Genomic DNA, 25,890 nt, shown 5'->3' with positions numbered 1-25,890 from the left:
TTCTTTCCTTTTCTTACTCAAAGCCGTCATCACCTTGGTCGCCATCTCCAAATCCTCCGAGGTAAACTCGGCCATGGGATCTGACACTGAACCAACATGTCGCTCCGTGGTTAACGGCGTATTGAATTGATTCCCTTCCAAGGTGTGGGTTTCATCCTCTATCTCAACCTCTATTTGTACTGTTTCGTTTCCAATGTTAACTATTCTGCTAGTCCCATTGTTACTTCCAAGTGTTTCTTTGTTTCCGGCCATAATTTTTTTGTGTAAAGTTCTTAGGCGATATAAGTAATCACTCCTCCTCCTTCTAGCGCCAAATTGTTCCTGTTGGGATCCGACAGCCCGTATCTGAGATCCGTGAAGACCCTATCGTCCAGCTAAGCACCTACACAGGAAATGAGGATTAGCTAACCCAGGGTGAATCCAGGGATAACCAATCTGATGATAAAGTTAGGAAGTGTTTAAGAGAAAGAAGAGATGATATGAAGAGAGAGAGAGAGAGAGAGAGAGAGAGAGAGAGAGAGAGAGTAATAAATGCTACCTTTTAATTAGGATAAACTCACATATGTATAATGACTTCAACTGCCAGGTGGCTGCCATGCAAACCACTTTATGCCAAGTGCCGATTAATCAACGCCACGTGCTAAAGTTCAAGAGGTCGATATCTATGCCGTTATGGGATGTAACCGATATGAGTTTTACGATTACAAACCCGAATCCATTTAGTCTGTAAATGAATAGATATTGGCACTATACCAGTTATTGGTATCTCCCCATATAGCTCCAAATATTTGATTTTGGTGGTCTGAACAAGGTAAAGTTACTGCACTTTGACCCACTACCAAACCTTCGAAATCCATTTCCTGAATCCTTGTAAAAAGCTTTTGTTCATGAGAAATCAAAATGAAAAAAATGGATCTTTGTAAATGGGTTGGTTTGGGGGGAAGGGAGGGGGCAATTTAGGGGTGGGGCTGGGGAAGGTGGTTGTTTTCGATGGGTTGGAAGGGGAATGGGGAGGTTGCCGGTGAGGTTGCGGCGGATTCCGGCTGGACTAGGGGGAGGGGGTGGCTGGTAAGAAGAAGTTTTTTTTAAAAAAAAATCTTTTTTTTTTAATTTTTTAGTTTTTTAATTTTTTTTTTTTTGTACCATTCACATGATGCCACATGTCAAAGCAACCTGCTATATTAAGTTGATGACCGTTTGGGACTACTAGTGGCGAACTAACCCCATAGTTAGGATTATTAAAAAATAAACCTTAGTTGGGATTATTAAAAGTAAATCGCTCATATTTGGGATTATTAAAGCGTATTTTTCCTATAATTAAACATTGTTTATGTGATAAATATAAACAATCTTTATTTGTAAAATCACGATTTCATATTTCTGTTATTTCGGGTTTTGGGTCTAAACAAGGTCAATTCGATCCAATCTGAAAATCCGAATGTTCAATAAATATCAATCCGATCCGATCTGATTTAAAGATTGGATCCGATCCGAATTAAAAATTCATTTGGATTGGGTTAGATTGGATTTCGGTTTTAATCCGGATTATGGACACCCCTAACAATACTGCTAGAATAACATGGACAAGGGGTGGAAGCCTTAGTATCACAACTAAACAAAATAAAGACCTTTCTCTCCTAGATTGGATCCAACATTGTATACAACTTTTTATTAGTTAGGATGATATTCGGAGTAGTCCTCGCATTAGTACTTTCATTGGTACCCCATACTCTTTGGTTATGCAAGAATAGCAGGGATTTCATAAATGATTCTTCGTATACTAAACCAATTACTTTGCATGTTATGAATGTATTGAAACACACAATCTTTTTAGACGAACAACCTACTATAGAAAATCCTTAGCCTTCTGACTCTTCTCTCTTTAATGGTGGTAGGCACCCACCTGATTTTTATGCAACAGAATTGGGAAAACTTCCCACGTGGAATGATTTGGTTCGAATACAAATTGAAGGTTTGTTGTTCAAAGACACACATAGAGCAGGTAGTGGTTGGTGCCTTGATAATTATGATCCTCTGGACTACGAGATTGTTGGAGGTAGTAATTTCAAGTACAAACTTTTTATTCGAAATCGCTTGCATGTTTGTATGGGCTACAATGGGCTTGAATTCTAACCTTTAGTCCACTATTGTGTTTACTACCCACTCACATAATCTAGTCACTCTTCTTCAAGGTGGTGGTCAAGGAGACATTAATAATTTGTAATTGTGGCTTATTCAACACATTCAACTTTTTGGATTAGCATTATTGCAAAATTGCAATAAATACTAGTAGAAGGCTAATAGACCACGTTGCAAGAGAAGTTGCATTACATTCAATTCGCTTTAATTAACAATACTATGTAATTTGTTTTAAATAATTTTTTTTAGCCCTAAGTAAATTTTAAAAATCAAATCACGAGAGAACCCAATACATTTTATTTTATTTTTTTAACTGATAATACTATGTAATTTGTTTTAAACCTTCGTTAAATTTTCTTTTTAAATAAAAAATAAAATAAAAACCTATTACTTATCTTTACAAATTGAAATTATTTTTTACTAAAGTTATTTTTATTAAATGTTGCAAAGTTATTTTTATTACATGCCTAAAATATATATCAAAGGGGTGCACTTACTGGAGTACCAAAGGAAGATTTAAATTTCTAAGCAACTCATTTGGATTAATTGGAGTGAGAAAAACACAAAACAAAGTGAGGAAGTACTTGAAACAAATATATCTAAGAGCACAAAGCTAATCAAACCTAAAAAACTTGATTCTTGAACCATCGCTTTGCTAGGGACAAAAACATGCAACGCAAAGGAAGAGTTACAGGGGCACATGCCCGCATCAACGCCATGCACAGCACCTTCTGAAATAAAAAAACTGCCTCAACCCATCATCAGCTGCTGAACCCCTGTGATTAATAGTTTCTTCTAAAGGGTGGAATGCTAATTTCGCTGAAACTGCAGCAGAGCTATGTACTGTCACAGACCAAAATCAAATGATCCTGCAATGAAATTTGCCACATTGTAACAAGAATAGACTTGATAAAATATCAGCTATCATATCATATATTGTTATTTAAATCTATTTGACAGCAAAACATTCCTATACGAGGAGCTGGAAATTGGTTCTCTGGTTCTTTACTAGACCTGGCAATTCTGACCCAGACCCGATGATCCGACCCGAATGACCCGACCCATGACCCAAAATCGACCCGAAAATAGTGACCCGAAATTGACCCAAAACCCGAATCAACCCGACCCGACCCATACCCGACCCGAAGTGGAATTGACCCGACCTTAACCCGAAACCCAAAATGACCCGACCCAAAACGACTCGACCTGAGATGACCCAACCCGAAGTTAACCCGAGACCCAAAATGACCCAACCCGAAGTGACCCGATACCCTAAGTGACCCGACCTTTAGCTTGAATTAATTGACCCAAATAGACTCGAAACCCAAAGTGACCCGAACCAAAATTATCTTATACCTTAAATGACCAGAATCTATTTAAGCTAAAGACTTGACCTGAGCAAACCAAAATAGAAAAAAACTGCAATCAAACTGACTTAATTTTTTTAATTAATTTGTAATGTGTAACAATGTAAGTAATTTACATATTTTGAGCATTACTTTTCTCGATTTCTTCGGCCTTTTATCTCTATAAGTTATTAAAAAATCATAAAAAGATTGAAATTTAACGACTATTCTATAGAGTTTGTCCATAAGATTAAAAAAATTAACTAAACCTCGAAATAAAAGTCACAATTCTCACAAGTCTAGAAAAAAAAATAGTACAATAATAATGCGTACATAACATAATGTTCAATACCAAATGAAATTACAAAATAATCTAAAGTCAAACAATTACTGTATTCCATGAAAAAAGTAGCCTTAATAAATATAGTGAGCTTCTCGTCAAAAAATATATAAATATATACTACCTCCGTTTTATATTATTTGCAACGATTAGACATTTTTCCTTTTTACTTTATTTTAAATCGTTGCAAATAATATGAAACGGAGGTAGTATATAGAGTTGAATTTAACCCAATGCATTGACCCAAATATGACCCGACCCGAAGTTGACCCGAAGATTGACCCGACCCGAAGCGACTTGACCCGAAAATTGACCCGACCCAAACTTGACCCAACCCGAAATGACCCGACCCGACCCGATTATCAGTTGACCCGAAATCAACCCGAAACCCGAAATGACCCGACCCGAACTTGACCCGATAACTTTTTGACCCGAACTTGACCCGACCCATAACCGACCCGAATGATCCATTTGCCATTTTACCCTGGTTTAAATCTTTACAATTGACAAAAAGGTCACATCACACAGCTACCAAACTAGACGCCACCAACTTTCTTGTTTTGTTATTCGTATGAAGGTCAAAAGATAATTGATACAACTATCAAACCGGCATGAGACTATCCCATTCACCCTGCTCTTTGGAAAACAGCATTGCCCCCTTCAATCTTAGACATTTAGCAATGTGATGGTTGACATTCAACAAAGCTGAATGAGCATCAGTAAACAAAACCTTACAATATACAGTTATCCTTCTTGTTTGTTCTAGATGTAATAGAATTAATTTTATCAGTTTTCATTCACATTAAATCTGCACTGGAAACAGTGTACAGCTAAAAGATCTTCACAATTATACGATTAATGCTCCATTGCTACATACACACCTAAGGTATTGCCCCTTAGGTGAGGCCTAATTAGAGGTATTGGATAGTAGTTTTGTATCACAAAGTATTTTAGGAGTTTAGTAATGCCAAAAATTTGCAGCTTATTGCAATGAAATGAAGACTTGAGTAAGGTGTAGGGTGCCTTGCATTTTTGCAAACACAGGTATAGATACAATAACTAAATCACACAGATAGTCCAGTCATTGTGTACATCACAAGATAACATACCTCATTATTTCACATAACCCAAGGAACCATTTTCTATGTTAACATCCAAGTTCCAGCCTCTGAACACATAGCAACCATTATATAAAAAATTTAGACATAGCTAACCCTTAGAATTTGTAAAAAATGACAAAAATTGCAGTCACTCAATACACAACCTCTCAGCAGCTTCTTTCCTTAATTCTTCAAGATGACTTTCAATTTTCACACAAGCTTCTTGAATTTCAATGTTTTTCAAACAAAGCTCCCTCCATTGTGCAGATAAAACATTTAGCTCATTGCCAGCATTTTGCTGATAAATTATATCATTAGTTAGATTACAACTTTTCACCAAACAAACTGACAAAATTCAAATTTACAAGTACCTAAAAAGAAAAGCAAAATAATCAAAACCAAGTCACCTGTTGAAACTTTCTTTCCCTGTTCACAGTTTCAATCTTCTCACCGTGCTCAGCAGCTAATGCTTGCAATCTATGTCACTCAAAAGGCAAATCCATTAAACACACATATAAAATTGAATGAAAAAGAAGCTTCAAAAGTAGTTGAGTCAGATCAATACACCACCAAAGCAAAGGTCAAAATTTACACCTCATGGCACTCTACAGAGGCAAAGAGTAATTCTATTATATTCTAGGAATCTAGTCATTTAAGAAATAAATTACTTATGAACACCGACAGGATAAGCATTGCCTGATTCTACCCATTCTCCAAATGAAAAGAAAGTTATGAATTGTTTACACATGAACCAATACAAAGGAATAATTTTGGACTATCTAACAAAATTCGGCATTTATTGTTAAATGCCTAGAAGACAAAATTATACGTTAAAGTAAAAGTTTTGAAGTAACACGATCTTAAATCTACCATAATCATATTATGGACAAGGAATAATATACTATGTAGAAAAATAATAAATTCATAGTAAATATATGTCTCTACATACATAAATCATTCTTGTGCTTCTTTCATATTTCACTACCAATAGAGATTACTCCCTCCGTCCCATAATACTTGAGACGTTGGGGTGAACACATAGTTTAAGAAAACTACAAGTGGGTCCATTTAAAACATTTGTTTATTATATAAAGGATTCTCTTTTGTATTTTTATATGGTAAGAAAAAAAAAAGTGGGGAAGGTTGGGTAGTTAGGACTTAGGAGAGAGAAAATGTAGGATTTAATTGGGTTTTGGGGTTTGTGGTCCCAAACAGAGTATAGAAAAATACTCCGTATTTTTTTATTAGGGGTCACGATCAATAATATCAGAATCGGATAAATCGGTCCACACCGACTTACTAACGGGATGCCTCCATATTTAGTAACGTGTGAAGTATTTTGGGACGGATGAAATTAGTAACTCTATCAAGTATTATTATTATGGGACAGAGGGAGTATTATTAAAATATGTATTTGTTTCAATCAAAGCATAGTATTTCTTTTTCTTGTAATTCAAGGTCCAAATAAGAAGAGATAAAAGACAGGCAACATCCATCAACAAGTAAAATTGAGTTTAGGCTCTTTCAAAAGGCCATGAAGCATTGTGTTCAACATACAAAAACATAAAAAATCAAGCAAAGAGACACACACCCTCAATATATAGCAAACCATCCACTTAAGCTCCCATCATTACATTACATGTAGAACAAGCCAAACTGAACCAACATAACAGCCTTTTCAAATCTCTTAACCCAAATGACAGCCTTTTGTAATACGTAACAAATTCAATGGTTAAAATTTTAAAACATTGGCAGGGAATAGAGGCAGTATCATTGCTCAGAGGAACATGCACGACAATAGCAAAACAAGAAGCATTTTTGCTACTGTTTAGAGTAAATGGGCCAATATAAATCAAAGGCTATGCACACAATCAATAAGCATAGAGCCAACACATAACACTAACAAAAATTAATGTCATGAACTAAAGGTCAACTAGCATGAATAATGGTGCAGAACTCTTCCAAGTCGACTTAGTCTTTTGAGGTATTATCAAGCACTCATGCCAATTTTATTAGAACTAAGCATCCTCTACCAATTATGATGCCTGGACTTGGATAAAAGTTCTCATATCTATAAAATCCAAAACTTATCTATGACATTATCCAAACTAGGGGGTGAAAGTTATTCAGATTTAATCCAAAGTTCAATCCATCCCAAATAAAAATACTAATTCGGATTCATTCAATAACCCATGCTGACTTGCTCCATTGGATTGCCGGGAAATGACTAAGGTGAGGGAGGAAAGATCAAAGTGCCGTAAATGGGATGGTTTACTCAACCAACACATCTACAAAAATATGTACAAGCACAGAAAATGATATGGCATCTTCATACACAAATAAATAAATAAAAATAAAATCATCATACGTACTCTTCAAATAAAAAAGTAAATCATATTACATGTAAAAGTTCTTAAGAGCACACCAAAACCATGTCAACAAAGTTATTTTTTTTTTCCCTGGTAATTTACCAAACAAATTTTGTTCTCAAGAGAATGTGAAACCCAAGAAATAAACATATCCGGAGGAGCCATTTAAGAGTTAAGGAGCCACTAAAAGCAAATCAGTCTCCTTCCTTAATTAATGCTTCCTAAATTTCTTTACAAGCAACATTTCGGTTTTTCACATTTGCCAATGCATAACATCAACAATTAAAATTATAAAATTAGATTTTAATGAAATTAAGACGAATCTAACAAGATCCCATACGACTGTTTTTCTTCAAAGTATAAACCAAAATACTTCCTCCGTACTTTTAAAATGCAATGTTGGAGATTTTGCACTATTCACGGAACCTCCTTTAATTGTCTTTTATAATTTATTTGTTAGAAAAATTATATTCATGTGGGATGATCTTGTTAGATTCGTTTGGATACACACTTTCAGAATATGTAATTTTTATAATTTTTAATAAAGTACAATTAAAGATATTAATGGTATAAAAAGTGTGTTGGCAAGTGTGTAGACCCTAACGTTAAAATTAAAAAGGGTATGTAAATAGTGTACACTATTAAAACGCTGCAAATAAAAAATAAACAAAGGAAGTATATTGTTATAAATTTAAACATTAATGTTCCAAGAGTTCTCCTTTCCAAAGTTCTCCAAAATGAGGAACATATGTTTCCATTATGATGTTTACATATGACCCAAAATCCCTAACTATATAGTACTCGCTCCGTCCCTGAATACAAAGCCTTATTTCGTTTTTGGATAAAACAAAATATAATGCCTCTTTCTATTTAAAGGTTGTATTTTTTGACATTATTACCCTCTTTTTGATGAGTTGTCATCTTTATTCCTTTACTTTTTTGTACTTTTAACATCAATTCCCAACACTCTCTCTCTCTCTCTATCTCTTCAATTATTCCCAACTACTTTTTCTTTCTCTCTATCTCTCTAACCCCACATACATATATGTACTTTTAATCATTAGTATTATCGAATTTACAACTTTCTTAATTCCCGCGCAAAAACCAAAAGAGGTTTTGTATTAAGGGACGGAGGGAGTATCATATAATCCGCTAATCTATCAGCCACATAAAGAAATCAATTTTGCATCAGATATTTGATCCGAAAAAGTTGGACATTGATATTATTTTGGATTATTATTATCTGATTTTTGAATTGGATATCACATATTAAACCTGCAATATGAAACTTTGGGGTCATTTGGACCTTTAACAATTATATTTACTTAGATATAAAATCAAAATGAAAGAAAACTCACTTTAAGTTCTCTAATCCACCCATTTCCCCAATTTAATCGTCTTCTACCTCCCCCTCTACTCTCCTTCCTATTCGTACATTTCCTCTCACCAGCCACCACAAATCCTTGGTTACACTATCCATTTCTGATGTGAGTTTTTTCTTGTTCTCCTCCCTTAGTGGTGTTTTTAATGAGCAATGGTAGATCTAGGCAGATTCCAACGCAACCTAAGTAGTGGTAGATGTGGAACATACCTTATCAATGGGAGAGGTGTTGAAGCGGTGGGGTCAAATGGGGGAGAGGTGTTAAAGCGATGGGGTTAAATGGGCTGGGGGAGAGGTGCTGAAGCATTGGGGTCAAATGGGGAATTTAATGAGTCTTAATTGTGACTTAAGGGTCATGGAGGGATTACATAAGACGTGTTGTGTGATGACGGGGCTATAGTGGTGGCTTTGGATGGTGGTGGGGCTCTTATTTGCCAACAAAGAGTAGAAACTGAGAAGAAAGACATTTTGCTTTGTAAAAATTCTATATAAACCCGGTGCACAATAAACAAACCATCTAGTATATCATTTGAAAGGTGATTATATCATACGAAATTTGATTATAATATTCTAAAGGTATAAGTATGTCATCCAAAAACTGATTATATTATTCGCAATGTAAATGTATCATTCAAAAAATGAATGTATCAATAAAAAAAAAGTATCAAACAGTAATTATATCATTCGAAAGACAATTATATCATCGGAAAGATAATTATATCATCTGAATAAATTATTTACAATCTCATACAACTATATCATTCAAAATATGACTCACTAACAACATAATTATATCATCTAAAAAAGTAATTATATCATCTGAAATGTGACTATTATTTGAGAGTGTCAAAGATTGGGTCTACAATAATTTAGTGTAGATCGGGTCCATACAACACCTTCTACTTGCTATGTGTAGACACCTAAAAATGTCTCATCGCCAAAACCCTACCTTTCACGCCATGGACCGTAAAGAGAGCTTCGAGTATATTACAAATGCATAGGAACACTTAATGAAGGAATTGTGATTAATTAAGAATAACTAAAGTTTAGAAGAAGGTGTACGAAAAGGCTCCGATATTAATAACGTGAAGAGATAAAGAAGAGGAAGAATTGTTGAGAAAGCCGCATGACGCGCTGAGAGCAGCGGCAATGCACTAGCTGCAAAACACTGTGGAGGGCTAGGACACTCCCGCGGCTACGATTTAGGAGGAGGTGCAGGCTCCTCAAGAAGGGCATGGGCTCCGCCAACTTGGGAGCTTCACCACATTTCCTACCGTGGTGTCATAATTGACTTGCGAGGACGATGAGAAATGTAATGGTGAGAACATGACAAGGCTCCTAAGTCGGCGGAGCCCATGTCCTTCTTATTAAACTACGAGGAACCTACTCCTCGTCCTCTTCTTCCGGAATAGAAGCTTACATCGTGTCGCGCCGCCGATGCATCGTGGCGCGTCAACTACTTTCCTAACTTTTCTATCTCTTCTTTAGCATTCCACACTATAATTACAGGTTCCAAACACCATTTTCTAATTCTCATACACCCTATTCTAAACTTTACACATTCCTAATTAATCACAATTGTTCCTACGCATTCGTACTATACTCAAAGCTCTTTTTACGTTCCACGACGTGAAAGGTAAAAACAAGAGGGTTTAAACAAGAGATATTTTTAAGTGTCTACACATTTAAGTCGTTTTGACATTGAGGTTTATTCCTCATCTTGCTATATTTCTACAGCTATGCCCTTAATAGGTAAGGATGATTGACAAACTATTACTTCATCGACGATAAGAATAAAATACTGAAGTTAGACCTTGTTTGTTTACCTCAATTTCACTTAAAACCGGATTAAATAAATTTTTAACAAAATGTTAACAAGTTTAAATAATATTTGATAAGATTCATAAGTTCAAATAAGATAAAATAAGTTTTAGAATTCTTTGATAAGTTCTAATAAGGGTTAACAAGGGCTACCTAAGTAAAATTTACAAATAAATTAACTTTCAGTAAAATCAGAAAGTATGGTAATAGATTGCATCCTTAGATCAAGTACTCATGGAATGATTAGTAAAAAAAAGATTTCATGAAAGCCATTGGAATTATTTTATTTATTTTTGTTTTATAAATAAATACTTTCAAAACAGCTTCATTAGAATTTGATTATGGTCCAAAATTTTAGGCTACTTAAGATCTCACAAGATTAATGGAGATTTAATAGGATATTGGATATCAGTCTATCAAAAATACTTTTTATGAGAAATTTTAGATATTCGGGTTTGTATATAATGTTTTCAAATCGGATTAATATCTTATATACTCCTCCTGCCCTAGAAAAGTTCATTCAATTCATATAATCATGTAGCACATTTGTTGTGGGCCATTCTAGAATTTGTTGTGTGAAAAAGTAAATGTGATTAGATATCATTTGTCCATTTTTATTGAGAGAGAAAACATTAGATGTGATTGGGGACAATGGGTATTTTTAGATTGAAATGGGAGAATGTATAATTGTGGTCCCATTCCTTAATTAAAAGTGTTTAAACTAATCGTGACAAAAGATCAAGAACAATGTGTAAACTATACCAAGATAGAAATTATGGAAATTATAGCAAAATTCAATGCTAAGACTTATGTCGGCCTTGAAAAGAAAACTCCCAATTTTATATCATGTACGCTTGGGGTACCAAACAATTGTCACACTTTCGATTGTATGTTCTTTTATGTAAAGAAAGGTTACCTCTTCAACAAAAGAAAAACATAGCTAATCAAGTTTTCTTGTGGTTAAAGGTGTTCCTTCATAAAAGAACGTATTGTTTTGATAGAGGACTTCTTTTGCTCACTTGATTTAGTATTAAAAAAGGATGACAAATTTTTTAACATTCAAGACCCAAGTGATATAGTTTGAGCCAAAAGTGGTTTATAAATCAGTAAATCACATCCTTAGTAAGGTCGGGCATGATTGTAAATTTTTGATACTTAGGTGGATGCACAAAGATTAGCAAGAAGCCGAGAAGGTCAAATCTCACAAAATAAAGAAGTGGTCAAGCAATGGGTGTCAAAGAAAAATGCTAGTTCTAGTTCATAACTTCTCTATTTGCTTCAATTGTCTTCATTTAGAAAGTTATAGTCACAAAGAAAGCAAAGGTCACATTAAACCTTAATTCTTCTCCATCTTCATAGCACTTAGTACACAACACTAGAAATATACAATACCCAATAACAAATAGAAACATTAAATTAAGGAAATAAATGGCCATTTATGTGACCCTATCATCAGAAAAGTAGGTAATACAAGATGACATCAAGACAACCAATAGGAATAGTTTAGTCTCACCAAGCTTGTAATAAATCCAAACCAAATTGAAAGAAAAAGAAACAAGATAATGATATTAATCCAAAAACTCTCCTATCTTTCCCAAGAGGATGTCTTTTATGAAACACCGAATAATGGTAAGTAAATCATAAGGTATGGCTTTAAAAACAATGTTCAATTGAAATTTTTGCTAGTCAAAAGGTCTATACTTCCCACCTAATCCCATGAGATTATAGAATGCATGAAAAGGACGACTCAACCCCATAATTAAGTATAGTAATGTAAGTTGCATAGTATTTTACTGTAAATCACCTTTATAGAAAGCTTTCCTCTATTTATTCACTAAAGTTGGACCCACTTTATTTCTCTCCTTAATTCTATAAAAAATTTAAACATATGCTTAAGTTAAGGACAAGAGGAATACTTTGGCATTCAACACATACACTTACCAGCACAAGAAAAATGTTTCCCGTCTACAATGAATAAAAGAAGCACATTATACCATTATACATAATAGACCACAAATCATGACAACCCCTACCACAATACCTTGTAATATGTAAATCAAAATGAATTTAACAAATTATCAGCATGAAAAGGTTTTATAGCTACAACCAATATGGGAAATGGTAGAAAACTCCCACCCACTCTTCCCTATCCCCATCCCACCCCTATAAAGAGAAAAATGGGATAGAATCTAAAGGAGCACTGCAGCTGTGTAAGAGAAACTAACCGGGTTAAAGACGCCTCAAGCCGTTGGTTGTAGTGCTTCCAGACATCAGGACCACACTTAGACATTAGCTCCAAATTTTCAAGCCTAGGGAGAGCATTCATCATTAAAAAGGAGCTTGTGACAAGAGATAAGAAATAAGCAAGTCTACACAAATTGAAGTTGATTAAATAAGGGCAAAAGGACTTAAATAAGAGAGTACGCCTCTCATAGAACCAAAGGAGGATGTAATTAATGCTGGTGAATTTTGTGACTGCCCTTCAATACAAACCAGCAACCAGACAAGCTATCAATCAGGACATACTAAATTTATTTCCAACAGCACGTATATTCGATCTACTTGATGTACAGCACATAATTTTCATATAAAATTGAAATAATACAATATAGATATCACATCACCTTATCTCCTGATGTTGTAGCAAGCGCTGAGCTTTTTGAAGAGCCTGCTTCCAAGCTGTTTCATCATTCTGTTTATTTAACGGTGGAGCATCTGGTATATACCGAGATGTATCAAGTGGCATTGGAGGCTTCCCAGCCCTGACTCGCTCATATTCTCTAGCAAGCATTGGATGATCCTAAGATAAACAAATGGATTTATAATAATCACACATGAAATTCAACCACATATTGCATGCATAATATTTGGCCCTCATTATCGTTGATAATATTACAGGCCAACAATGTTGGAGTGAATTTTAAGCCCATCTGGACTTATATTGTATCCCTGACCCAAGTACTCCAGCTCTAGACACCGAATTTTTACGTGCAGAGTAGTCTCAATTAATCTCAGACCATGTTCAAAGAGTCATAAGACCCCGAAAATGATCAGCATTCAGCCATCTTCTTATCTATGATCATCTTTTCTATACCTGCTCGACCATTCTTAGTTATAACAACAGTAAAAAGCCACTTTCAACTTCTCAAGCCTTTCCTATATTCATCATCAGCACTACAAATCAACGATAAAGTTCCACACAAAGTAAAAAACGTGTTACGAGAAGCATCCAAAAGGTCTAAAACAACCCAAAAAAACATAAAACAGAACTAGCACATACAATAATCAAAGTCTAAAGCAAGGGTCTACTTTGTTAATTTTCCTAAATTCACAATAGTTTCACCAGCATAATCAATTACGGGGTTCTATGAATGGAAAACAGCAATAGAACAGATTAATTTCACAAAATAGCATCAATTAAAAACAACCCAATTCACAAACATGGTTTAAGCGCATTCCAAAAACCCTAATAGCAAAAAAGTTGGGAAATTTGTAGAGAAAAACCTCAAAATTGAACTTGGGAAGAGGAGGAAGATCCTTAAGAAAATCAGAGGGCTTTTTGGAACTTCGGCGCATCTCTTCCTCGACTAAGCGGTCGACTTCTTGTTTGACGGCAGGGTTACCATAGTCGTCGTCGATGTAAGGCAAGGCATCGATGGTTTCTGCATTGGAAGCGCTTGCCCATGGTCGTGCTGCATCGGGTGAAGCTTCGAGCATCAATACGTCGCCATTTGCAGTTTCAGTCGCCATTTTTGTTCCTACTAGCTATGTCTCTGCGATGCCTCGATTTTGTGAGTGTTCACAGCACTGCAGACTTTTTTTTTTTACTGTGGCATGGGAAGTGAGAACAAATATTAGGAGATTGGCATTTTTGCTATGTAAGGTAGAGTAAATTTGTTAAGGTGAGGGTAAATTTGTCATGTTTTGTTCTCTTCCGCTTATTTTCAGTTCAATTCAGCTCTAATCACTTCATTTCAGCTCATCTCAATTCAGTAGGTTAAGAAAACGATGTTAACATGGGGTAAATGTTGCCACAATCTGAGTTGCGCGAAATGTTAAGATTTGCTCCCAGTGGAATAGGGTAGCAAATTTGAAACTGTCTTTTGAAATCACTGAGAACTAGAGATGGATTTCAACTCGACAATTGAAATCAAATGCAGTTAGCGTTTGACCGTGAATGAACGGCGACAGATTTCAACTCCATTGTCGAAATCAATTGAAGATAGCAAGCGGAGAGGGATTCAAAGTCCATTGAAGAAGCGGCGATACTTGGTTGCAAGAGATACATACAGATAGTTAAGAAATCGTTGTTACAAAAGCGGAGAACCATAGTTTATGTAAGCAACTGCCACCATTGATTTCATGTCAAAGTTGCTAAACTGCGCATTTCAATTCATTTTGAACACTTGTGTTAGTTGTTTAGAAATGTTTTATTGATCCTACGAATGCTATAAAATTTAGTTATTGGGTTTATTGATAGGGGGTTTGCCAAAATTAGGGGTGTTGTTTTGGGTAAAAAAAATACCCATACCAAGTGGCCCAATAAGAGGGTGACACGTGTCACCTTAGGAGAGGTCCAAAATGAACCAATCTCCGTTCGACACATGTCCCTCCAAGAATGTTGGGAAAAAGGCTGTCTTTACGGCCTAAATCTCGAGAAAGCCGTAAACGGCGCAGCCCATTAATCCTGGGTTTCCTGTAACCTAGGCAGGGGCACAATTCTCGATGACCCTATAAATAAGGAGATTTCCCCCTTTTTAGGGGCACATTCAATTATTACAGCATACACACATCTCTTACATTAGAGAATTTACCTGATCTCGGAATCCGAGAGGATCTCACTTTTCACCTTTTTTTGCATATCTTACTCTCTTCAACCGATACTAACTTGATCGTCGGAGGCGGAGTTCCTACAATCCGGAGTCTCCGTGTTTTGTAGGTACAAGCCGCGCGCGGACCAGTCTTGGTGTCGTAACTCTCCCAAGGGACCAGAAAACACCCAAAACATTTGGCGCTGTCTGTGGAGAGAGTATCTCTAAGATACTTCAAGATTATGTACCGCCGCCTGAACCCAACCAGCCTAGAGCCGATGGGGAGGTCTATACAGACCATGATACCGACAACGACTGTGAAGTCGAAACCCATGTGACCCCTGATGGGTCACTTATCTCTACACTACTACATAATTGAGTTTATGTAACATGTCTTGGTAACACTTTTTGAAATGCAAAATTATTGGATTTATAAGTAATACTTTAGTAACATTTATTTAAAATGAAACACTCAATATAACACTGTTAACATAAGTAATATTACATAGTAACACTTTTAAAATAGGTAACATTTTATGGTAACACTAGAAGGTCGGTGTTACCTTATTCTTTGGGGGATTTTAAATTAAAATAAACTTGCAATTAAAAATTCCCAATTTCATTTAATTCATTTATCTAGGTTTATTATTGCTGCCTGCTGCCAAAGGAATATAAAAGTAAAAATTGGGCCAAAATTAATTTTGAAACTGCAAAGAGAAAAAAAAAAAAAAAAAAAAAAAAATCAATCATCCCTGAATTTCCTTCTCCCAGCAGCTACGAAAATCTCTTAGCTAGGTTTATACCACCTCTAATCTTGTTTCTTCTCTCTATCCTCACCCTCTTTCTCTCTACCTTTACAAGGCTAGGGTTTCTTCAAATTGGGCATAAATTGATGAGAATCCAACGCCGACAAGTATACCAGCTACACCGAACTCAGCGGTGGAGTAGGCGGTGAACGTGTAAGATGTCTAGAAATAGAGCTCCACTAAATTCCCTTGATTATCTGATCCAATGTTTCGTATGAATTCACCAAGATTAATCTATACAAGGTTTGATCTCTCTTTCAAGTGTTGTTTTCATGACGGCAAATCGTCGAACACCTAGCGATCAATTATTATTTTGTGTTGCTTTTGTATTGATGTTTGTTGATTTGATTGTTGGGGTTTCTGGGTTTTGATTCTGCAGGATGGTAGGCACGGGAAAGCTTGGGGGCTTGCTTATAGAGATGGTTAGTCTCAAATATTTGCCCAAATTGATTGATTTAAGTTGATTAAATTCATTATATTTGAGTGCTTCAAATTAAATTTTAGGCGTTAGTTGTAAATTGTGTCCATGCTAAGTACTCTATATCTATGTCTCTTTGCATAATCCCAAATTTTAAAGATATTGTTTCAACTCTACAGTACTAAAACTGGCTGTGTCAATTTTGAATGCTCACACACCTACTTCTTGTATGTGTTGCCATTTACTACGTATGGCTTTTCCGTCTTGGACTTGGTGGTTGGAACTTTAACCAAACCGTATCAAATTCTAAGAAAATGGCTGCATAAAATGAAATACTACATCAAAAACTAAACCAAAACAAATGCAGGGGATATGAGCTTTGTACATAGAGTTTTAACTTCAACTAGAAAAGGTTTATTTTAACTCTCAAATATAAATCAATGACCCTAAATCTCAAGGCAACTACCCTTTTGCAATTACCACTCAATTCCCAACAATTTGCTGAAAAAAACTGATAATAGAACTAAAGTCACGCATCAAAATCATTCTTGAAACTGAAGAAAATTCAACTCTCAAAAGCATTGGTTTTTCTTTGGATGCTCTTTTTTCTGCTATCAATTCTTCTTCTACATCCAAGGCAAACCTGGTAAATTCATCAAACCTGATATATATTTTTAGAATTAATATTGATTGGATGCTTTGATATGTTTGATACCCATTTGCAATAACTTTAATATATTTTTTATAACTTGTTTTATGGAAATCAACCCTTGTGAATTTGGATATTATGAAATAGATATGAAATCACTAGTTTTCTTCTGTTTGGGTTTTAATCGATTTATGTTGTATATGGTTTCACACTTTTACCAGTTAGTCACTATACTATGAAATGATATTATTTTACAGATATAGACTTGTGCTAGTATTCTTATATTTATGAAAAAACTGTGAATAACTTCGATGTTTAATAATTGATGTTTTTCAATTGATTTGCTTTTGGTTGATGGCAGATAATAGAAGAAATTGGGTCAGTTTGTGGTACTTTGATTATACTTATAGCAGCAGGTATAAAAACCATTGCAAATGATTAATTCAGCCATTTAGGGAACCGTTTGGAGGATTTAGCATATATAAGAAACTATACTGTACCATGTGGTAAAGTGGTATAGCATTTATGTGTGCTCTGGCAGAAATAATAGCTGCAGGCCTTCCATCAAATATATTAGTAATTAATTCTTGATCTGATAATCTACAACTTTGGAATTAAGATAGTGTGATTAACAAAATGTGAAACACAAGGCTCATAACTTGCTAATTTCAAAAGTGAAATAATTAGTGCAAAGAATTTTAATTTCTAACATTTGCAAGTCAGATATCAAGTTGATGGGTGTAGGCCTGGTAGCTTTTTCAGCGTTTATCTGCATTATTTCTTCAGGGAATGCAAGCATAACATTATCAGGTCAGAAATGTGGGGCCTTGGTGTTGGATCTACACTGCAATCTGTTTGGGCAACTGCTTTATTACAGGTAACCTTCAACTAAAAGAGTGTTCTTATATAATGGATTTCTTTTTATTTTAATTAGAAATGAGGTATAATTGTGTAATTTGCAACGGAAGGCAGAAGGAAGTTTCTATGCTGTCAACTGTGAAGTGCCAATTTTGTTGTGACCTGTGAAGATTGGAGGAGCCTGCTGGGCAATTTTTTTGCATCACTTTGCGTGGTGCTCTTTTCTTTTTAGTTTACATTTGATTTTTTATACATCATTCTCTCTGGTATTCTCATATTTTGTGACTGCCCCATACTTTTTAGTCGATTAGAAGCTAGAAGCTCTAAGCATATTAGACTGATGCTTGTGGAACTTACCAGTCCACCATATTGTATAGCTGCAAAGGTGAAAATTTTTCATTTTTTTACATGTTCTGATTTTGTTTCAGTAATTTGATGAATCAATAATACTCAAATCATAATACTCAAATCAACTCTCTTGGTCTTACAATGAAGGATTTTGGTTCTGTACTATCTCATCTCTCTTAATACTGAGGATAAATGTAGGTTTTCAGAACTGAGATTGTGGTGAATAATCAATGAACTTTCTGTTTAAGTGTGCTTAGCATCTCTATTTTATTTGACGAACCTTGTACTGATGAACTTGTGTCTGCATTTCAGAAGATTTAACTCCAATCCACTTGCAGAAAAAGAGGCGATCATGTTTCAGCAGTACTGCTACTTATGTTATGCTTTACTGCTAGCAAGCCTTAAGCATTGTAATTTTTTTTTTATTGAAATTGTAATATTACAAGCATTTATTAATAAAAATATCTAAGTCTATATATATAATATGGTTTGTTTATTTAAGCGAAAAAAGTAATTTTTTTTGGCATAAAAAGGGCACCGGGTTAAGGGAAAAACCGGTGCCCTTAACTGATGTTAAGGGCACCAGTTTGGCCCTTGAACCGATGCCCATAAAAATAAAAGGGCACCGGTTCATAACTAATGCCCATAACGACATTTACCTCTGTCATGATAATAATAATAATAATAATAATAATAATAATAATAATAATAATAATAATAATAATAAATGTTACCAATTAATTAATAAGGTGTTAAGTTAGTTTGTAAAAAGCCAAAAAGTGATACATAACATCAAATATAGTGATACTATTAGTTAAAAGATGATTGAAAAATGTTACGTAATAATTAACAAGGTGCTACTTCAGTTCACAAAAGTGATATACAATGTTGGATAAAGTGTTATTATATGATTGAAAAGTGTTATTAAAGATAGTTAAGTGTTACATAAGAAATAAAAAGTAACACTTTAAAAATAATATTAATAATATAAAAAGTGTTACATAAGAGGATTTATAGTAGCACTTTTAAAAGGGTTATCATACATTACCCAAAGTGTTACATAGGACCTTAGGGAACATGGGCGGAAGTATCACCCACTAAAGTGTTACATGGCCTATTGTCTATTATAACACCTTTATTACTTATGTAACACTTTTTGGGTGTTACTTAAGGTTAATTATGTACTAGTGCTAAGCGCATCCGTCTCAGAGATAGACTGGAACGGAGCAACAATGAAGCTGGTCCCAGTAAGTCTACTGGACCATCGCTCGAGGAAACCTAGACTGCAAGGGGTCAGGCTCCAGTCACTCGAGACGAACTCATGAAATTCATGACAAGTTTCAAAGGTGAAATCAAGGACCTGATCAACAAAAGGACGGCAGGCTCTAGCAAGGGTCAACCGGCCAAGAAGACTCCTCAAGCTGAGAGGAGAATGCCAACCAGAGACAGGCAGCCTACTCCACAACCAAAGGAGAAGGCCACACCTGTCATTGACTGGTCCATGATCCTTTTGCCTTAGACGGGCAAAAGGAAGGTCATCCGGGCGGTTCAGCCGGATGGCAACAAGAAAACCTTCTCTGATGCTTGACACATCATCGAGCATAACAGGAGCCAGCAGCTATCTGAGGCAACCTCTACATTGAGCTTCCCAGACAGCTTCAAAAATACCTCCGCAAGGAATTCTCAATCCTTGCATGATAGCCATACCGGCGGCAAGTCCGTCTATACTGGCCCTCAGATGATTGGGTCAGTCCCTTATGTGCCTCAGATGCCATATGGGCAATATGTCCAACCATTCATGCAGCCGGCCCTCTTTGAAGGATAGGCGGCACATAATGTCCAGCCCCTGGACTGGCAGCTCCGACTGCTCAGCCTTGGTGAACAAACCTCTGCATTCACTAAGGAAATAACCGAAGCGGCACAGCCGGCCAAGGTTAAGCATGTCTTGGTTGGTGCCTATGATGGTACCACCCTGAGGATCACCTCATGGCCTACACTAACCCTATGCACATGTAAGGGTTAGATGATGCCATGTGGTGTCGATGCTTCCCGACTACCTTGAAGGGCATAGCCCAACAATAGTTTGGCTACTCGCCAGCCACATGTATTAACAGCTTCAACAGGCTTGCCTTCTTATTTGCTTCAAACTTCTCGATGAACATCCCTGCCAAGAAAACAAGTCTCGACTTGAGCACCATACGGTAGGGAGAAAGAGAAGGACTCCGCTCCTACGTCAGGCGGTTCAATCTGGTAAGAATCCAGATTCAAGGACTGTTTGACGAGGTAGCCTACACAGACTTCTTCAAGGGTCTAAAGGACGGGTCAAACTTTAAATTTGACCTCGTCGAGAAGAGGGTCTTCACCTTCCAAGAGGCGTTGATGGAGGCGGAGAGCTTTATTCAAGCTACCGACCTCTGCTCGTCTAGCAATCAGTCAGACTCTAAAAAGTCTGACAAACAAAAGGAGAGCCGGTCTGCTCATTCGGCTCAGAAAGCTGAAGAGAGCAAAAAGAGAAAAGAAGTTTGGGCGGTTGATGAATCTGATCAGCCTACCAAAAAAAAAGAAAGAATTTAAACCGTACATCCCAAGGTACAAGTTTAATAAAGACTGCTACTACATCCTCATGGTGATAAAGGACCGGCTAACCATTGAGAATCCGAATCCAATGAAGAGTTTCGTCCAGTCACGGAACAAAAATAAGTACTGCCACTTCCATGAGGAGGTTGGCCATGACACCAACGACTGCTATAGTTTCAAGCGGATGTTGGGCCATCTGGCTGACAAGGGGGTGCTGAAATCTTACATCTTGAAGTCCAAAGCGACTGTCAAGACGAATTCTGGACAGTCATCAAGACTGCCCAGCCTGCTAGTAGTTCGGATTCGGAGTGGTGGCCCGACTATCCAGGGCACTAAGGATCATCTGAAAAAGATGATTCATGCTGTTGATGAGGGCCAGACGTCTGCCAACAGTACCTTCCCAGACGTCCTCATCACTGAGAAGGACCGTGGCAGCGTCCGCCTGCCACATGATGACCCGGTTGTCATTGAATGTAATGTCGCCAACTAGCTGGTTGGTCGGATCCTTATAGACACGGGTAGCTCCTCTGATCTCATCAGCTACAAGTGCTTGAAGAAACTCAAGTACAAGCCCAACAACATTCACCCGGTCACCCATCCCTTAGTTGGATTTAGAGGTGGAGTGGTGTACCTAGTCGGTAGGATTGACTTACCCATCTGAATGGGGGAGAAAAGGGAAGGACGCCACCTAGTCGTCAAGTTCTTGGTCGTTAAGGAGTTGACCGCCTATAACATTATTTTGGGCCGGCCAACTTTGAACGAATCCAAGACGGTTATTATCCCGTCCCTCATGCTGCTGAAATATGAAAGGGATGATGGTTTTGTTGGCTCCCTAATCGGGGATCAGAAGACAGCTCGAGAGTATTACTTCTTAGACGTCAAGCCTACTGTTGCCGCAGCCGGCCAGGGAGAGGAGCTAATAGACCTAAACAATGTCAAGGATCTTGACCCAGCCCCACCAGCAGCCGGAAAGAAACGAAAAGCTGACCAGCTGGTGGAGGTGAAGAAGAAGAAGAAATAGCAATCACTGACCGGGGAACGGTCGGATGAACTCCGTCCCCAGCCAGCTGGTGATCACATTGATATTCCTCTAGATGACAGCCGTCTAGAGCAAACTATTAAGGTGGGGGTAGTTGCTTTTGAAAAGTTGGGTATAAACTTGCACCTTCTGGTGAAGGAATTCAAAGACATCTTTGCCTTTGAAGTGGAAGAGATGCCAAGCATCAGCTCAAATCTCGCTGTCCACAAACTCACCGTTGATCCTAAAAAGAAGCCTATCCGGCAAAAGAAAAGAAATCACGGCGAGGAGAGAAATCAGGAGGCAGCTGCCGAGGTCAAAAAGTTGTTAGACGCTGGGTTCATTCGGCCATGTAACTTCCCTGATTGGGTTGCAAACGTTGTGCTTGTAAAGAAACCAAATGGTACCTGGTGTATGTGTGTAGATTATACTGACTTGAACAAGGCATGTCCAAAGGACAGTTATCCGCTTCCAAAGATCGACAGCTTGGTCGACTCTACAGCCGGGCATGCCTTGATGAGTTTCATGGATGCCTATTGAGGTTCCCACCAGATACCCCTGTGGAAAAAAGATCAAGAGAAGACGGCTTTCGTCACTAATCAGGGGTTATTCTGTTATATTGTGATGCCGTTTGGCTTGAAGAATGCGCCTGCTACTTTCCAACGGATGATTAATACTGTCTTCATTAATCAGATTGGGAGGAATGTAGAGGCGTACATTGATGACATGATAGTCAAATCCAAGCAACAGACGGATCATCTTGTTGACTTTTGAGAAACTTTCACCACACTCAAGCGGCACCAGGTCATGCTCAATCCCAAGAAGTGTGTCTTCGATGTTGAGTCTGGGAAGTTTCTCGGATTTTTCATTGATCAAAGGGGGATAGAGGCCAATCCGGAGAAGATACAGGCGGTGATTGACATGAAGACACCCCGTACTGTAAGGGAAGTTCAGAAACTTACCGATTGTCTGGCGGCTTTAGGGAGATTCCTCAGTCAATCAGGTGACAAGTGCCTCTGCCCTCTTTCAGAAAGAAGACAGGGTTTAATGGGGGGGGGGTGATGCTGAGGCGGCCTTTTAGAAATTAAAAGAACGTCTACACTCTTTGCCAAGGCTTATTAGCCTTCTGCCCAAAGAGACGCTTTACATGTACTTAGCCGTCTCAAATCATGCCCTCAGTGTTATTCTCCTTGCTGAGAGAGACAACATTCAGCTCCCGGTCTATTTCATTAGCCATGTGCTCATAAATGCTGAACTACGGTACCCCATGGTTGAAAAATTTGGCCTTGTTCTGTACATGGCTGTCAAGAAGTTGAAATCTTACTTCTGATCACATCCGGTTGTGGTCTACACAGACCACCCTCTCAAGCGGCCAATGACAACCTTGGAGTCATCCGGTAGAATGCTCAAATAAGCTATTGAAATGCAAAGTCTTGAAATCACTTTCGAACCAAGAAAGGCAGTGAAGGGTCAGGCGTTTGCCCACTTCATTGTCGAAATGACAAGGCCGGTTGCACCGGACAATACTGATCAAGTTTGGAAAGTGTATGTAGACGGGAGCTCTACCATGAACAGCTGTGGTGCAGGCATAATCTGTCAATCTCCTGAGGAAGACAAGTATGAGTATGCACTACGGTTCAAGTTCCAGGCCTCAAACAACGAGGCAGAATATGAAGCCTTGCTAGCCAGTATCCTCATGTGTAACGTAGCAGGGGCAACCAAAATTGACGCCTGCTTTGATTCATAATTGGTCGTTAGCCAATACCATGATGACTTTGAGGCCACTCATTCGGCTATGATCAAATACCTTTAGGCAGTCAAGGCTGAAGTTGGGACACTTGAAGAATTCCATCTGAGTCAAGTGCTCAGGTCTGAAAACAATCAGGAGGATGTATTTTCAAACCTGGCATCATCCGCCTCCTGTGATACGCCTCGGTCAGTCTTCTGGGAAGTTATGGAAAATTAAGTATTACTGAAGAAGAGCCCATTGGAGTACTTGACCGAAACTCTAACTGGATGGATGGCATCCGGGCATACTTACAAGACGGCACGATGCCTGATTCACCACAGGATGTGACTGTCATGAAATAACAAGCTGTAAACTTCGAGATGAGAAATGGATAACTCTTCAAAGCAGGCTTCCTAAAGCCTCTATTGAAGTGTGTTACCCCAGAAAAGGGGAAAGAGGTTCTCGAAGAATTTCATGCGGGATACTGCGCCTCTCATATAGGCGGCAGATCTCTGGCTGTTAGGGCCAGGCGGCAAGGTTACTTCTGGCCAAACCTGGAGTCAGACGTCATGGATATGGTTAGAAAATGTGACAAGTGATAAAAATTTGGCAGGCTCATCCATCAACCGGCCACTAACCTGACAGCAATCCATAGCCCAATCCCATTTGCTAAATAGGGCATGGAAATCCTAGGTCCGTATAAGCCTGCACCAGGTGGAAAAAGATACATTCTCATAGCTGTGGATTACTTCACCAAGTAGGTGTGGGTGGAGGCGGAGGCGGAGGCAGTAAAAAACATCAAGACAAAGGAAGTCATCTCTTTCATTTGGAAGAACATCATCACCCGGTTCGGGGTGCCTATGTCTATGGTTTCTGACAATGGCCCTCAATTTGAGACGCCTCAGCTCAAAAATTGGTTGGAAGATCAAGGGATCTCACATTGTTTTTCATCAGTCGGCCAACCCCAAGCAAACGACCAAGTTGAAGCCTTCAACAAACTCATCTCAGACTGCATAAAAAAGAAAAAAGAAAGGGCAAGTGGTTTATGGGCTGAATAATTAATTCATGTCCTATGGGCCATCCGGACTATAGAAAAAGGGGCAACCGGTGAAACACCATTTCTCATGGTTTACGGTGCTGAAGCCGTCTTGCCCATCGAGCATTATGAGCCGATTCTTCGAGTCATGCTATACGATGAAGAGGAAAACTAGGAGGCCATGTGGTTAGCATTGGACTCATGCACTCCCGTAACGCAGGGGCAATGCCGCCTTACGTCATGAGATTTACCGTCTGAGAATGACCCGTGCCTACAACAAGAGAGTGTACAAGCGGCCCCTGAAAGTGGGTGACTTTGTGTTACGAAAATGGAGGCAACCGGTAGCATTGGGAAGATCCCTACCGGATATATGAAGAAGTAAGAGGCGGTACCTACTGCCTAGAAACTCCAAACAGTAGGCGACTGCCCAGAATTTGGAATGTAGACAACTTAAAAAAGTACTACTTCTAAGAGTTGTAAATTTTTGTAAATGAAAAGCCTATCAATGAAAAATTACTTTTTGTTTCCAATTTTGTTATTTGCTTTATATGCATACAGAATGTCTGAAATGCCGCCTGTACAATGAACAGACGGTCCACTATCACGTACAAAATATAAACTAAGTTTAAAAACTTAGAGGCTAAATAAACGTCTTGCAAAGACACAAGGCCAAAGGTCGGATGATATTTAAATTTATAAATTCATCTTCTCCAACATGAGTATGGCGTCCGGCGACGCCCATCCGGGTGGAATCGTCGCAGAGAGCATCTCCCATTTGGGTGGCACATTGCTCTACAAATGCCTGCAGACGACCAAAATTGAACGGCCTAATTGGTCAACTCATAGCCGTCTGACAAAAATAATCTAAAACGAACAACCAAGACTACGAGAACCGGATGTCTAAAGACATCAGCCAGTGACCGAGCGCAGTTCTAACTTAGATTATTTTCTGAAATTATGCAAGTCCTCCCAATGGGGCAAACAGACATAGAGTATAACTGGATTGCAAACACCCCAGATGGTGATAAAATACTTCGCTATAACTGCTTAAACCACCTAGGTTAACGGTTATTCCGCATGTACGATTGGACGGTTGTGTACTTGGTTTGGGGCAATCACTACTCTGATTGATTGACTTGGGAAC

General features: G+C 37.7%; 2 protein-coding genes across 7 annotated transcripts; one reads left to right on the top strand and one right to left on the bottom strand.

Annotated features, from left to right (window-relative positions):
- Positions 1-2,728: 2,728 nt before the first annotated feature.
- LOC145568774 (pre-mRNA-splicing factor SPF27 homolog) lies at positions 2,729-14,316 on the bottom strand. The gene is made up of 7 exons (XM_081628182.1): positions 14,001-14,316; positions 13,121-13,296; positions 12,722-12,805; positions 5,333-5,402; positions 5,090-5,223; positions 4,935-4,993; positions 2,729-3,008 (listed from the first exon to the last, which is right to left on the bottom strand). Exons 1-6 carry the CDS (start codon positions 14,244-14,246, stop codon positions 4,939-4,941), a joined length of 765 nt encoding a protein of 254 aa, XP_081484308.1. The 5' UTR covers positions 14,247-14,316; the 3' UTR covers positions 2,729-3,008; positions 4,935-4,938.
- Positions 14,317-16,027: 1,711 nt separating this feature from the next.
- LOC145568772 (uncharacterized) lies at positions 16,028-18,863 on the top strand. Of its 6 annotated transcripts, XR_014095943.1 has the most exons (6): positions 16,028-16,356; positions 16,493-16,535; positions 17,542-17,596; positions 17,967-18,057; positions 18,149-18,580; positions 18,699-18,863. XR_014095943.1 is itself a non-coding variant. In XM_081628180.1 (5 exons), the coding sequence occupies exons 1-5, from the start codon at positions 16,319-16,321 to the stop codon at positions 18,853-18,855; spliced, it is 384 nt and encodes a 127-aa protein (XP_081484306.1). In that variant the 5' UTR covers positions 16,028-16,318; the 3' UTR covers positions 18,856-18,863. The 6 variants fall into 6 exon arrangements, 2 of the variants coding, with proteins under 2 accessions (XP_081484306.1, XP_081484307.1); XM_081628180.1 differs by lacking the exon at positions 18,149-18,580; XM_081628181.1 differs by having other exon boundaries at positions 18,149-18,863.
- The last annotated feature ends 7,027 nt before the right edge of the window (positions 18,864-25,890 follow it).

Source organism: Chenopodium album, chromosome 11, assembly GCF_948465745.1.
Source record: "Chenopodium album chromosome 11, dcCheAlbu1.1, whole genome shotgun sequence".
In the NCBI taxonomy this organism is placed as follows: Eukaryota; Viridiplantae; Streptophyta; class Magnoliopsida; order Caryophyllales; family Amaranthaceae; genus Chenopodium; species Chenopodium album.
This window is presented reverse-complemented; position numbering and strand designations above follow the sequence as displayed.